Source organism: Ahaetulla prasina, chromosome 6 (assembly GCF_028640845.1).
Source record: "Ahaetulla prasina isolate Xishuangbanna chromosome 6, ASM2864084v1, whole genome shotgun sequence".
NCBI classification, from domain to species: Eukaryota; Metazoa; Chordata; class Lepidosauria; order Squamata; family Colubridae; genus Ahaetulla; species Ahaetulla prasina.
Window position 1 is genome coordinate 69,973,046 of NC_080544.1, and position 14,869 is coordinate 69,987,914.

The 14,869-nt window shown below is 38.8% G+C and overlaps 1 protein-coding gene across 1 annotated transcript in view; it reads left to right on the top strand.

Moving 5' to 3' along the window:
• The first annotated feature begins 13,486 nt into the window (after nt 1-13,486).
• STK25 (serine/threonine kinase 25) overlaps nt 13,487-14,869 on the top strand; it is a 35,380-nt gene continuing 33,997 nt past the window's right edge. The window contains exons 1-2 of the mRNA XM_058189185.1: nt 13,487-13,660; nt 14,613-14,721. Coding sequence (XP_058045168.1) covers nt 14,692-14,721 — 30 coding nt within the window. The 5' untranslated portion in view covers nt 13,487-13,660; nt 14,613-14,691. The remainder of the gene's footprint in view (nt 13,661-14,612; nt 14,722-14,869) is intronic.

A 14,869-nucleotide genomic window follows, 5' to 3' on the forward strand; every position in this document is an offset into this window, starting at 1 on the left:
GATTATAGTGGCAATTGCAGGACCTGAGGGACCAGGTCATAGGCAGATTATTCTCACTGAAATCTAGATGGTCACCGAGAGATGACACCAATTTGATGGCACATATTCAATCAATCTGTCATCATAGAGAGGATAAGCAGGAAGGGATACTTTAGAGTGATCATTTCCTTCTGGACTCTTATCAAAAAATATTGTTTTTTAAAAAAAAAACATTCTGAATGAAAAGCATAGGAATGAAGGACTTACGGTTCAAGCTCTTTCAGACTTACACATAAAAACCTGGATAAAAAAATAGCCAGCATACATGACAACATCTGAATCAACAAGTACAATGTTATTGGTTACAAAACCCAAAACCATTTTTAAATCACCTCCTACTCTTCTCTTACTTAAGTTAAGACATCTATGCCTCATGCTCACATTATAGTTTCAGCATGTAATAAATATATTGTGTTACTTATGTGATTACAATTATATTTTGGAAATCTACCATCAATGTGGAGTGTCACACAGCTTATAGTTACATTATTTTCTATGTTGGCTTCTAATACTGATACTGTACTTGATTTATAGCAGTTCAAGAGGCAATAAATACAATGACAGAATAGTTTAATTGAAATTGAAAGACATGGTGTTAATTTCAAAGCTACTAAAGGATGGCTTAATATATTTTGTGCAATATTAAAGATAAATGATAATTAATTTACATCTATTACATAGTATAAAACAAACACATGGCAAGGGTGGACACATTAAAATTCATTTTATTTTAAGATACTGTGTTTACCACTATGAGGTTGAATAGTTTTCAAGTCTCTGAAATGTCCTTCAAAACATATTTGTAATCACCAATTACAACATAGTTGTAAATGTTGGAATTGCAAGTGGTGTAGGATTGTTGTTGTTAGTTGCGAAGTCATGTCCAACCCATTGCGACCTGATGGACAATGTTCCTCCAGGCCTTCCTGTTCTCTACCATCCCATTTAGGATATCCTACTGTGTAGGATACACAGTATAAAATGTCTATGATAGCAGTTGTCAAGACTAGGACACAATGAATCTCTTTTAAACTTGAAGAGAAGTTTGTCTCTCCAATCTTGGCTTCTAGTTCTTTCATTCTAATGCAAATTAGAATGTTATTAGAATGTTATAGGTCAGAGGGACTGCAGAATTTTTTTTCAAGGATTACAAGTTTGGATACATGAGGAATGGTGGCACTCATGAACAGTGGTTCAATAGACAAGAATGCTTTTTAATGCTGAAAAAGCAAATACTATTACAACTTGTTAGACTGAAAAATAGAAGCTATAGTATATGAATTATAAATAAAATAATTGTTTTTGGATTTTCACTGAAAAGGGAATGAGTATAGGGAAGGATTTGCTTAATCAAGGACACAATAAGCATTGAGCAGAAATGTTAAGTATCCAGACCACTTCACTTCTTGCCTTCTAAAACAATCTAAACATCAAATTGACAAAGACAGTTCTCAATTTCTACTCTTACCACTGTATATAAGAAGGAAGATCCACAACAGTAACCTGCCTATTATAAAATGTCTTGGAGAAAGATAATTTCTAATGACTATTGAATATAGTATGGTTGGTTACCAATCTTATTGTGAAATGGAATCAAACTATTCCCCACAAGATTGGTAGGAATTTACAGCCTGGGGGAGAAAGTTGGCCACCTACATTGTAATGATCCTTATCCACTTACAAAGACTCTAGAATTCCTAGAAATATGACTAGATCAGATGAATCAGCCGCTTCTCAGAACAATTTCACCGACTACGTCTTAAAGATACAGGAGCACTCTGATCTATTAATAATATTAAAGATATATTAAGTAATAAAATGGTAAAGGCTTGAAAGGAATGAAAATCTCTTCTTTTTCCTGGTGAAAAACCAGATGATAGTGATTGTGATTTTATATCTTCTTACATTTTATCTTTGTACTATATAACGGTACTTTATGTTTTTCTTTTCTTCTTCTTTGCCAAATTCTTATTTTTCTTTCTTTTTGATTTTACTTTCTGTTTTTCTTCACCTTCTACTTTTTTTGCATTAGTTTTTTATTTTATAAGTTGTAATATTTAATAACATTATTATAAAATAATGAAACATCCTTCAAAGATCCTGTTGGCCCCAGTCCTCTTGGCCTCTTTTAAAGCATTAAAGATCTGGAAGCTCCCACATGGACCAGGTGGTTGGGTGACTCCCAATGATTGATAATTTTGTCTTTATGACTGAAGTGGAACATATTTTTTTCTTTTGGAACTCAGGCATGTGTATGACTTCCCCCCCCCTCTATATATTTTGTATATTGTTTAAACTGTATTTTGTTGTATGGTTTTAAATTTTTTTTGTAAGCTACCTAGACCAGGGGTGTCAAACTCAAGGCCTGTGGGCCATATTCGGCCTGTGGAATGCTTAAATCTGACCCGCGGGGCCACCCTAGAAACTGCAAAGGACCAGGCCACAGTGCCTCTGCCAGAAAAAATGGAACTCGAGACAGCTGCATGCAGCTCTCCCAAGTTCAGTTTTCGCTGGCAGAGGGTTGCAGGAAACTATCACAGCTGAAAATGGAGCTCGCGAGGCCCACAGGAATCTGTTGCAGCCGGAAACGGAGCTCGGGAGCCTGTTTTCGCTGAAAGAGCACTTGGGCTACCACAGGTGCCCCTGACACGAGTGATGTTGAGCTGACCACGCTACCCTGGCCACGCCCACTCTGCCCCCCCCAAGGTCAAACACAACCCTGATGTGGCCCTCAATGAAATAGATTTTGACACCCCTGACCTAGACTCACTGGTGAGATAGGCATCTATAGAAATTTGCTTAAATATTTACTAGTATTTGCTTATATTTTAATTACAAAAAATGATCTGCAACTTTAATTTTAATGAATTGGAAATGTAACCCAACTAGAAGCATATTTGTTTAATTAATTTAGGTTGAAATAAAATTCTTATATCATGCCTTTGTGGACTTAAAAACCAGATTATTATTTTTTAAAAAATAGTGAATGGGTAGGTTAAAAGAAAGAGAAGGAAGGACTTCTACTTGTAGTTAATTTTAGGCTGGACCGTACATTGCCCGACTCTGGGCCCTTCCCGCCCCCAAAACCTAAACACTGGACCAAAATGCCTTTGTAACACCGTTTTTCAGATTCAGGCTTAAGGAATCCTTACTGTAGTAGGGTTAAAAGCAAGGTTCCCCCTTAACGTAACCTAAGCAAGGACAAGCTCAAAAATGTATACAGTCTTTTAGACTACTATCTATTATCTTGATGGATGGTACAGTGACTCAGCAATTAAGATGCAGGGCTTGTCAACTGGAAAGCTGGCAGCTCAGGTGCAAGACCCAAGTGTCTCGCAATGGGATGAGCTACTGTCAACCTAGTAGTTCCAAAGCATGCAAATGTGACTAGATAAATAGGTAACACTTCAGTGGAAAGGTAACAGCACTTCGTTATGTCATGCTGGCCACATAGCCTTGGAAATGTTTTTGGACAGCGCTGGCTCAATGGCCTTGAAATGGAGATGAACACCACCCCCTATAGTTGATAATGACCAGCGGAGTGAAATCCGCAGGGGACTCCTAGTATCTTGAAGGAAGTCAAAGGACTGCATTGATTAGGAAGAGGCACCATAAAGGAAGGATAGGGGTTGCAACAGGGACAGCTTTTATTGTTGTGTCAAGGGTGCGTAGTGAGCATTCCATTAAATATTGGAGAAAGGCCCTGGGACTATCATTCCAAGCCGTACTCTGTACTGACTGTTTTGCTTTTTATTCTTAGACATCAGCTTCTGTAGATTTACACATTTTGCTTGGTTATATGTACAAAATTGTTTTAATCTTACCTTACGTAAATTAAAGGTTAAAAAATAGGACCTTAAAACTGCTAATCACATTAAATTTTTATGTCACTTAAGACATTGCAATTTCCTTTTGAAAAATTTTCCGTCATGTTGCCAACTCCTATGCAGAGAGAAATAAATAGAACCTTGAATGTGTAAAATCATTTTAAGAATGAGGAACCAAGGTTTGCTGGGCAGCAGCCTCAGGGAGAGGAGAGGCAGTGGAAGCAGCAGCTTTCCTAACTGGATATTCTGGCTCCTTGAAATCAGGTAATTCTGGTGCCTGGTTGTTGGGTTTTTTGCCTACCTGAATAATTTCTGCTAGCAAGCACATATGAATACTTTTGAAAGTTTTTTTGCCTAGGTGTGTGTCTGAGCACTTGGGGATTCAGACTGAAACTGCTTGATGTATAAATAGATCCTTTAGAATAATAGGCAAATGCCACAGTTTATTACAGCCATCCCCAGGCTGGTGCTTTTGAAATACACTAGATTGTAGTTTCTAGAAATTAGAGTTAATGTAACCAATAAAATGTTGTTTGTCCTGCCTGGAGGATATCAGATTGAAAAAATGCTTGCTCATTGCATAAGCAATCTGAAGATTTCAAAATATATGGTACCTAACACTTGGTATATAATCTCTAGCAATTACTATCCCAGAAAAGTGCAGGTCTCAGCACAGGCTATTATCATGAGAAGACGCCCAGCTTGGTTCCATTCCACACACTTACCACATTATCTGAAGTATCATATTATTGAATTATTTCCATTAGCTGTGTTAAATAGACATGTTAAATATTTTCTAGAGCTGGAGTTTTTAACATGATTCCCGTATCATCTCTCTTTCTCAATGATGACTTTGACCCTAAAGAGTTCTCTAAAGCTTGACTGGCTGCAGCCAAATTTATTTATAAGTGGTAGTGCACCAAATCTAGAAGACCACTAGATGACAGCAAAATGATACAGAAAATTCTAACACTTTGCTTCCCTCTAGTTTTCCTCTGGATTAGTGCAACTAAGCTTTGATCATCCTTGTAAGAGGTCCTACATGTCCAAGCATGTATGGACAGAAAGAGTAGGGAATCAATAGCTGGCAGTAATTCTGGTAAATGAATACTTCGTAGGTGGTTGTATTACTTACAGCAGCCATTTTGTGAATGACGAAGCCCTCTTGCAGCAGCCACTTGACTAGAGTTGTCCCCAACATGTTCTTAATGTTTCAAATGGCTCACTAAGCCCCAAAGGTTTCTCCCCATCTTGAGAAAAGCAAGCACTATCGTACTATTGTTCAGAACTATTTGATTGGTGGATGACTCATGCTCGTAAGATATTTAAGAGAAATATCTTTAAGTCATTCTTAGCTATGCTAGTGTTAGCTTAAGCCATTCTCCAGCTATTCCTAGAGAAATATCCTTAAAGCATTTTTAGCAGTTCTGTAAGTTTCCCCCTTTATTCTGATACATCCAAGATATAGCCTCCCGACAGATGTATAAAATTTGCAATGATTTGTCACCCATCACTTTGCAGGAAGCCAAGTAACTGTAGTATTTAAAACAGAAGCAGCAATAGCAGGACTGAAGTCAGCAAATGCCATATTTTTTTGCCAATTCAAGGATGGCTAAAGAGCATTTCAAATCAGCACTGAGAAACACAAAACTGGAGAATAACACAATTAGGATAGTGTTGGTGTGCAGTTACTGCCCTCTAGTGGCATTAAAAGAAAAGACATAGCTATGTTCATACTTCACATATCAAGAGTTACAAATGTATGACCCTTAGGCTGCACATGATTCATCAGCACTACTTTTGCAGTCCAGAATCCCCTTAAAATGTATTTCCCCCTTCCCGGTTTCCTTTTCTTAAAAAGAAAAATGGGTATCTTAAATCTAAAAAATATCACCGGCTATGGCAAACCTCCTTCCCAGGCTGAAGGTAATCAACAACTGGCAGATGACCTGAATGAGTTTTACTGCAGGTTTGAAAGGAAACTACAGTCACCTATCTCCACAACCCCCATCTCAGACACACCAACAACAGCCAAGCCTCCTACAACTGACCCCATTCCATTGGGTTCACAACCCCTAGTGATCACAGAAAAGGAAGTGCAGGACCTATTTCACAGACAAAAGCCAGGAAAAGCTCCAGGCCCAGACAAGATAACTCCTTCTTGCTTAAAAGTCTGTGCTGACCAATTGGCCCCCATCTTCACCCATATTTTCAATAAATCACTAGAGATGTGCTATGTTCCTTCTTGGTTTAAACGCTCTACCATCATCCCAGTGCCGAAGAAGCCCACCATCAAGGAACTGAATGACTACAGACCAGTTGTTTTAACATCTGTAGTCATGAAAACCTTTGAAAGGCTAATGCTTTCCTACTTGAAAACCATCATGGATCCACAGTTAGACCCCTTCCAATTTGCATACCGAGCAAATAGATCAACAGATGATGCTGTTAATATGGCTCTGCACTACATCCTACAACATCTTGAGTCTCCAAAGACCTATGCAAGGGTCCTTTTTGTAGACTTTAGTTCAGCATTCAATACCATCATTCCAGACATTCTTCTAACTAAGCTAAACCAGCTACAGGTACCGGAACAGACTTGTAAGTGGATCACAAGCTTCCTAACAAACAGGAAGCAGCAGGTGAAGCTAAGCAAGATCACATCAAATACCTGTACAATTAGCACAGGGGCCCCCCAAGGCTGTGTGCTCTCCCCACTTCTCTTCTCTCTGTATACCAATGACTGCATCTCCAACGATCCATCTGTTAAGCTACTGAAGTTCGCAGATGACACAACAGTGATTGGTCTCATTCGAGACAATGATGAATCCGCATATAGATGAGAGGTCGAACGACTAGCCTTGTGGTGCAACCAAAACAATCTGGAACTGAACACACTCAAAACCGTAGAAATGGTGGTAGACTTTAGGAAAAACCCTTCCATACTTCCACCTCTCACAATACTTGACAACACAGTATCAACAGTAGAAACCTTCAAATTTCTGGGTTCTATCATATCGCAAGATCTCAAATGGACAGCTAACATCAAAAACATCATTAAAAAAGGACAACAAAGAATGTTCTTTCTGCGCCAACTCAGTAAGCTCAAACTGCCCAAGGAGCTGCTGATCCAATTCTACAGAGGAATTATTGAGTCTGTCATTTGCACCTCTATAACTGTCTTGTTCGGTTCTGCAACCCAACAAGAAAGACACAGACTTCAGAGGATAATTAGAACTGCAGAAAAAATAATTGCTACAACCTGCCTTCCATTGAAGACCTGTATACTGCACGAATCAAGAAGAGGGCCGTGAAAATATTTACAGATCCCTCACATCCAGGACATAAACTGTTTCAACTCCTACCCTCAAGACGATGCTATAGAGCTGCACACCAGAACAACTAGTCACAAGAAGAGTTTTTCCCCGAAGGCCATCACTCTGCTAAACAAATAATTCCCTCAACACTGTCAAACTATTTACTAAATCTGCACTACTATTAATCTTCTCATTGTTCCCATCACCAATCTCTTTCCACTTATGACTGTATGACTGTAACTTTGTTGCAATCCTTATGATTTATATTGATATATTGACCATCATTTGTGTTGTAAATGTTGTATCTTGATGAACATATCTTTTCTTTTATGTACACTGAGAGCATATGCACCAAGACAAATTCCTTGTGTGTCCAATCACACTTGGCCAATAAAAATTCTATTCTATTCTATTCTATTCTATTAAAGAATTGGTGCTTATTTTATTTCTTAAGCCAACATTCTTCAGGTCCATTTAGGATCCTGTCTCTGTTTACTTTTGGGGTGCAGCCATCAACATGCCTTTAACCTCAACATTAGCCCTTATTTTGGATGGGATGCTACTAAATGAAATATTCTAAACAGAAGGCCTGAAAGCTGAAAATGCAACTGATTTGTAAATTCCAGTAATAAAGATTAGGGGGAACAGTGAAAAAATGGGACTAAAAATAAATATAAATAAAAAATAATGAACAGCCTTAAAATTGAAAATGAAGATACCAAAGTAGTAGATAGCTTTTGCCTTTTTGGATTGACCATCAAAAGTTCTTGATCTTAGGAAAAACACCACAATGCCATGATATATCTATAGCTACAAAGATCAGAATTTTGCAAACCATTCTCTGTGGAACTCTACAGAAGTGGAAGTTTAAAAAGAATGATAGAAAGAGCATTCATGCTCCTGAACTTTGATGCTGGAGAAAATTCTTGAGAATATCATGGACAGCCAAGAAAACAAATGAATGGATCATCAAACGAATCAAACTTAGTTTTGGTGATAATAAGTGCACTGATAGAAGAACTGAAGGATCAGGATAAGGAGGGATCATTCAGGGGGAAATCTAGCAATATGATCATAAAAGCTGATAACAGCTTAATGGCACATAATCAGTCAATTAGAAGGGCTATTTAGTTGGTTTGTCTAATCACCATTAGATGGCAGCAAAGAGATATAGAAACCTCTTGACTGCATTAACTTTGGGAATATTATGCTAGTATAACTGGTAGAATGAAGTACTTAGACACTGTCACCACCCCTGGAATGCTTCAAATCAGTGGAGAAAACTTAAAGAAGGTGGACATTTTTCGGTATCTGGGATCCCATCTCCAAGACAATGGCAACATCAATGACGAGGTGCGAACAAGGATGAATGCAGACTGGATGCGTTGGCGAGAACTCACTGGTATATTATGTAAAAGACGAATGCCAACCCATCTTAAATGTAAGATTTACAAAACAACCATCCACCCTGTTGCACTGTATGTCACTGAATGCTGGGTAGCAACAACAGGGACCAAAAACTATTTCCATGCCATGGAAATGCGAATGCTCCGTTGGATATCAGGCATCTTCCTTCTTGACCACATCACAAATGATACCATTAAATAACATTTTGGTGTGGCATCAATTAGAGAGAAGATGAGAGAAGGTCGGTTCCGCTGGTATGGACGTCCTGAGAGAAGCACCTTCCACCGTTGCCAAGATTGCCTACCAACTAGAAGTCAATGATCGGCAACCTCACGGCGCCCAAAACAGATATGGCAAGACACCATCAACAAAGATATGCAGACTGCAGGCGTGTGCCCTGGAGACGCAGTTGACTGTGGAAAGTGGCATTCAATGATCCCAAAAGTAGGTCCTGCACTTGCAGGAATAAGCTAGGAAGAAGATAACTGCTAGAACTGGGATAGTATTGTGTGTGTGTGTATGCACGCGCACGTGTGGACACCTTCGAGTCAGTATTTTTTTTTAAATTCACATTTATATCCCGCCCTTCTCCGAAGACTCAGGGCGGCTTACATTGTGTAAGGCAATAGTCTCAACCTATTTGTATATTTATATACAAAGTCAACTTATTGCCCCCACAACAATCTGGGTCCTCATTTTACCTACCTTATAAAGGATGGAAGGCTGAGTCAACCTTGGGCCTGGTGGGACTTGAGCCTGCAGTAATTGCAAGCAGCTGTGTTTAATAACAGGCTTCTTACAGCCTGAGCCACACCGCGGCCATACCAATTTGACAACTGGTGACTGCCTGGACAAGTCAGTACAATTTTCTTGGCAATTTTTTTCAGTAGTTTGCCATTGCCTCCTTCTCAGAGTTGAGAGTGAGTGACTGGTCCAAGGTCATGCAGCTGGTTTTGTGCTTAAGCAAGACTAGAACTCATGGTCTTTTGATTTCTAGCCTGGTGCTTTTAACCTGGTGCATCATCTGACTCTCATAGAAATGTGTGTGTGTGTGTATTCTATTATAATCTATCAAATGATGTGATTCAATAATTATGTCTCAGCATGGACTGGGATGGGAGCTATGTAATAAAATTTGTCAGATACACAAATTATGAGCAATGTCTTATCTGTAATATCTTTTAACAAAATGTGTTGTTTTTAGTTTCTGTCAGATGAGAGGTTCAGTCCAAGAAAGAAAAATTATGATATAGAGTGTAGGAATTTAATGAGTTGCTATAATAACCTGTGAAGTCATTTTTACACTCCCTAGAATTTAGTACACTGGACTTCATATCTGGAGTTTGAAAGATGAAAAATTGATCCTTCAATTTGTCTCATGGATCCTGAGCAATGGACTGGAATTAAGGCTAAGAACAGATGGGTAGAACCAAGGAACAATCAGGATCCAGAGTAAAAATAGCAAAAATGCTGAGAAGTACTTAGCATACTAGAGCAGGCGTCTCCAACTTTGGTCCCTTTAAGACTTGTGGACTTCAACTCCCAGAGTCCCTCAGCCAGCAAATCTCCAAATTAGATTCAACCAGGCACAGAAGTTCTTTCAGATTGTCCAAAAATAAATTGACAGGTTGGTGGATGAGAGAAGGGTGTGAGAGGAAATGGGTTGGACTTCCATGGTATGGGTGCATTTCGCATCCTGTCCCAGGTTCATCCTCCATATCATTAATCTGCCAGCTAGTTTATTTGGGGTTTAGATCAAACTTTCATCCGTTTAACAGGACAAATAGGCAGAATTATCTGCCTGTTTGTCCTGTTATGGTCAGCAGCATCTAGATGTTCATCTTCTGGGACATACAAAATGGCCTTGGAGTAGACAAAATGGCAGCTTTCTTCCCAAGTAATTTAAACAATAAAAAGCATGACTATATGAAACCTTTCGTTAGCAGAAGTAATAATCACGCTGTAATGCACTGATTTGAGACAAAACAAGCAATTCTTCTCTTTCCCAGTTTAAATCAACCAGTAGCCTTGTTTTTACACACAGGTGTACTACTGTTCTTTTGAAATATGGCTGAACATGTGTTTAATAACAGATCAAATTTCCTTCCAAAAGACTTGAATGGTACTATGTAAAGCATGGGCCAGGTATTAACAGGCAAATCCCTCCTTAGGAATCAGGTATCCAGCATCTCCTTGAACTCAAGCCAAAATGACTGTGGAAGTCAAAGGTCAATTATTAGAGGGAGAGAGTTTGTCTATAATAGTTTAAATCTGCCAGTAGGAATTCAACATATGCTGTTCTTGTCACATTAACACCAAGATAATAAATGAAGCATCATTGACTGAGTTATGCCAAGGGTTTTGTCAGGAGAATACAGAAAACACCACTTTAAAACTGGAACAGCTAAGGATGAACTTAGGTTGCGTCCATGATGAGTTGGAGATGAGAGAAAGGATGCATCACAAGAATATGTATCTGAAAATATTTAGCAAACTGTGGAAGTCAAAGGTCAATTATTAGAGGGAGAGAGTTTGTCTATAATAGTTTAAATCTGCCAGTAGGAATTCAACATATGCTGTTCTTGTCACATTAACACCAAGATAATAAATGAAGCATCATTGACTGAGTTATGCCAAGGGTTTTGTCAGGAGAATACAGAAAACACCACTTTAAAACTGGAACAGCTAAGGATGAACTTAGGTTGCGTCCATGATGAGTTGGAGATGAGAGAAAGGATGCATCACAAGAATATGTATCTGAAAATATTTAGCAAACTGTGTAGATTAGCCCAAAGACTCCTGAGAATGATTGGACTGCAAAAGCAAGGAGCCAATGCTTGATCCCACATTTTTCAAACTACAGAATCCAAACTATTAGTAGCAATGGTCATCACCCATAGACAAAACATACTCTAGTCATTGAAAAACAGTAGCAAGTAGCAGATGTTTATGTTAACAATGCTTAAATGAAATCTGTAATATAAAATATTGGCTGGTAAATACAATATAGAAAGGGCTACTCAAGTTACTGATCAATACTTACAGAATGTTCAGAACTTTCCAGATGAGTGGAAAGAAAAATGCTGTCTTCCTTGTGCTTTGAACGTAGCTCCATTTGGTAGGATGCTACACAGTGGTGGGTTGCCCCTGGTTCGGACCGGTTCTATAGAACTGGTAGTAAAACCGGCGGGAGGCTCCACCCGCTGATCCAAACATCATCAAACTTTTCTGTGCATGCACATGCGCGCAGGCACGATACGAACCAGTAGTAAAGGTAAGTAGAACTGATGTTACACCATCCTTTTTCTAATAGTACTATAAATTAAAGTTTCTATCAAGGATCACAAGCAAATTTACAATTGTCTTCCAAAAGGATGTCCGCATTAATTCCTTTTTGGCAGGTCACTTTTTCCTCCAATTCACACCTCTGCATGACCAATTTCATCTGGTAGAAAGTCATCATATGGTACATAGCCTGGTGTAAACCTGGAGTGGATTGCTAGAAGGAATGGATGGGATCAAAAAGACTAGAAATCCAATGATTATTTCCAGGAATAAATTTTATACTGAAGTAGAGTGTCTATATCTAAGAAAAGACTTATTTCAGAAATGTAATTCCTACCCCATACAGCTAATAGTTACGTTACGCTAAACCTAGTTTATACTTTAACTTCAGATTCAAATGCAAGGTTAAGTTAACTTCTAAAGCAGTGGCAAAAACTATGAATAGACAGGAAATAAGTGGTATTAAGTAAAATAGAATAATTATCTTTATATTGTTATCTAAATAGATTAACATAAATTTGAGCCCTTTGAAATATTTATTCGGTTACCACCTTTCACCTGAAAAATTTGACACCACCCCATTCTGCTGTGAATTGAGAACTAGCAAGACCGGCCAAAGCAGTTATACCTCCCATTAAAATTTATTTAACCCAAACTGAGCTTTATCTTTTGAGGCTAGTCTTTAGTGTGTGTAATTAAATTGCTTACTAATACACTCTTAAATTGCTGGTTAGACAATTCAGTTTGGTTCATGCAAATGCAACATACTAAGTTCTAACTATTTACTATGGAAATCTCTGTATCAATAACCAGCTATATTCTGTGACAGTTGACTCTCAAGTATCTTTCAAAGTACAACCTGTAAATTTACTTAAGAAACAACTTCCAAGCAAATATGTTGGAATGTTATGTTTTAATGTGTTTGAATTGAACTGTTTGTTTTTCAAATATTTCCAGACTTCCAGAGAGCAAGTCTTTTAGATCAGGGGTCTCCAACCTTGGCAACTTTAAGCCTGGTGGACTTCAACTCCTAGGATTCTGGTATTCTGGATTTTAGTATAGTAAAAATATAGTATAGAATGGAATGTTGATCCGAAGTATATAAAAATGACAGTCTGCTGAATATGTATAAGAATTATGTAAAGGAAAAAATGCAATAAAAATTATTTATAAAAAGAAATATGTTTCTGCATAAGTCAATGAAATATAAAAAATGGATGAAAATAAAATAAAAATTTAAATAATTATACTGAAATGATTGCTTCACTTTGAAAGAGATCATCTGAGATTTTTTACCTTGCAATACAAACAAACGTTATTTTAACTGCTTTGGGAACATTCTGCTCCTTCTCAAAGTGATGCTAAACATCGGCTTAACAGAGGAGCTCGTGTGACATTTTGCTTTATGCAAAAATTGTACTGCTCAATTCGACCACCAGAAGGAATCAAAGCTTCGCAAACAGTAAGAACTTCAGCCTTTCTTCCCGAGAGCCGAAAACGAAGCCTGATAAACTACCTTTCCCAGAAATCCCCGCTTTCCGATTTCCTGCCCTGCCCCTCCTGAAATGTATCATAGTCATTGCAGTCTCCGTTCCTACCTTTTTCTAGCAAGTCGCTTGGCCCAAAAACTAGTCTTCCCAGTAGACTCCGCGGCGAGTCGGATTCCTGCGCATGTTTGTTTTTCGTTTCGCTCCCTGCAGTTACTATCCCCGAGTCCGCTAGGCTGGATTGGCGCGCGCTAAGCTACAATGGGGCAGCTGGACTGGCGAGACCCTCGGGATGCAGGTGAGGCGAAGGGCTTCGGACACGCCCGGTGATAGAGGCGGGGCAACTTGTTTGGGTGTAGGGCTGGCCCCTGCAGCCGTTGCCATGGCAAGGTGTATCTAGAAGCTCTTCTCTCGGGGGGCAGCCGTAGGGCAAGGAGATTTTGGCCTTTATTCATCTCGGGTTGGCTGCAGGTCTGGAAACACCTGGTGGAAATCACCCGCTGGGGGTCTGCTCCGGATTAATCTCCACCCCCACTAGGCTTTTTTTTTTTTTAACACAGGTGTAGGAAAGGCGTTTCTTTTTAGATGTTTTTTTGGTGTCTCGTTGCAGTCCACCCTAAGGTTCCCCTTTGTGCAGCCCCGTCGGGGAATAAGAGAGGGGTTGTTTTGTCCCGCGCTGGAAAAGCGACTATGTATCTCTATGCTTTGGTTTGATTTTCTGTAATTAACCATCCCCGGATCTGCTTTCTTCTGTATCTCTTGGATTACCGTTGCCATTATCCAACGTAATTGGTATCTCAACACCCATAAGAGCGGATGGAATCGGAAATAATTCATACTGGGCTTAATCATGAAGTTAAACTTCATACTGTGCTTTAAGCTGAAATCCTGATGACAAAGTTATCTCTGTTTTCAAAGCCACTCTGTTAAATCTGTACTTTATCATAGTGTTACTAAGAAAGAGAGATTCTTTCTTATTTGTTAAACAAGCAGGTGTTCGCCCCCATTGTTTTCCAAAGAATTCTGGAGGGTAGATCTGGGTAGAGTTGAACTTTTCCCAACTCCTGGCACACTTGTGAATTGATAGACTAAGAGAGAATAACAGGTTCTGAGTTGCCTATTCTGAGATGATTCAGGTATTAGAAGTAGACTCCTTGTTGAAATTGTTATTGTTCCTGAGTCTGTTAAAATGTGAGCATGTCTTGTGTCATACCACATTAATTGGCTGCACTTTTTTTCTCTGTTTGTAGCTAAATGATCAATAGAAGGTAACATATTTTTTGTTGCTGAGCAAGAATTGGTATATGGGTGTGGTGCCAGTCTTCAGTCATGGCTCATCTGAGGGAATTTGCCAATCAGGTGAGTGAGAACTTGAGGCTATTTCTTAATCAGTTTAGATGAAATTGAAATATCTAAACAACTTTCTGCATGAGGCCACTTTACATTACATTCTGACATTCATTGTTGCAAAAGTCCAAGGTGGCATCAGGTTTCATGAGCCAGTTTA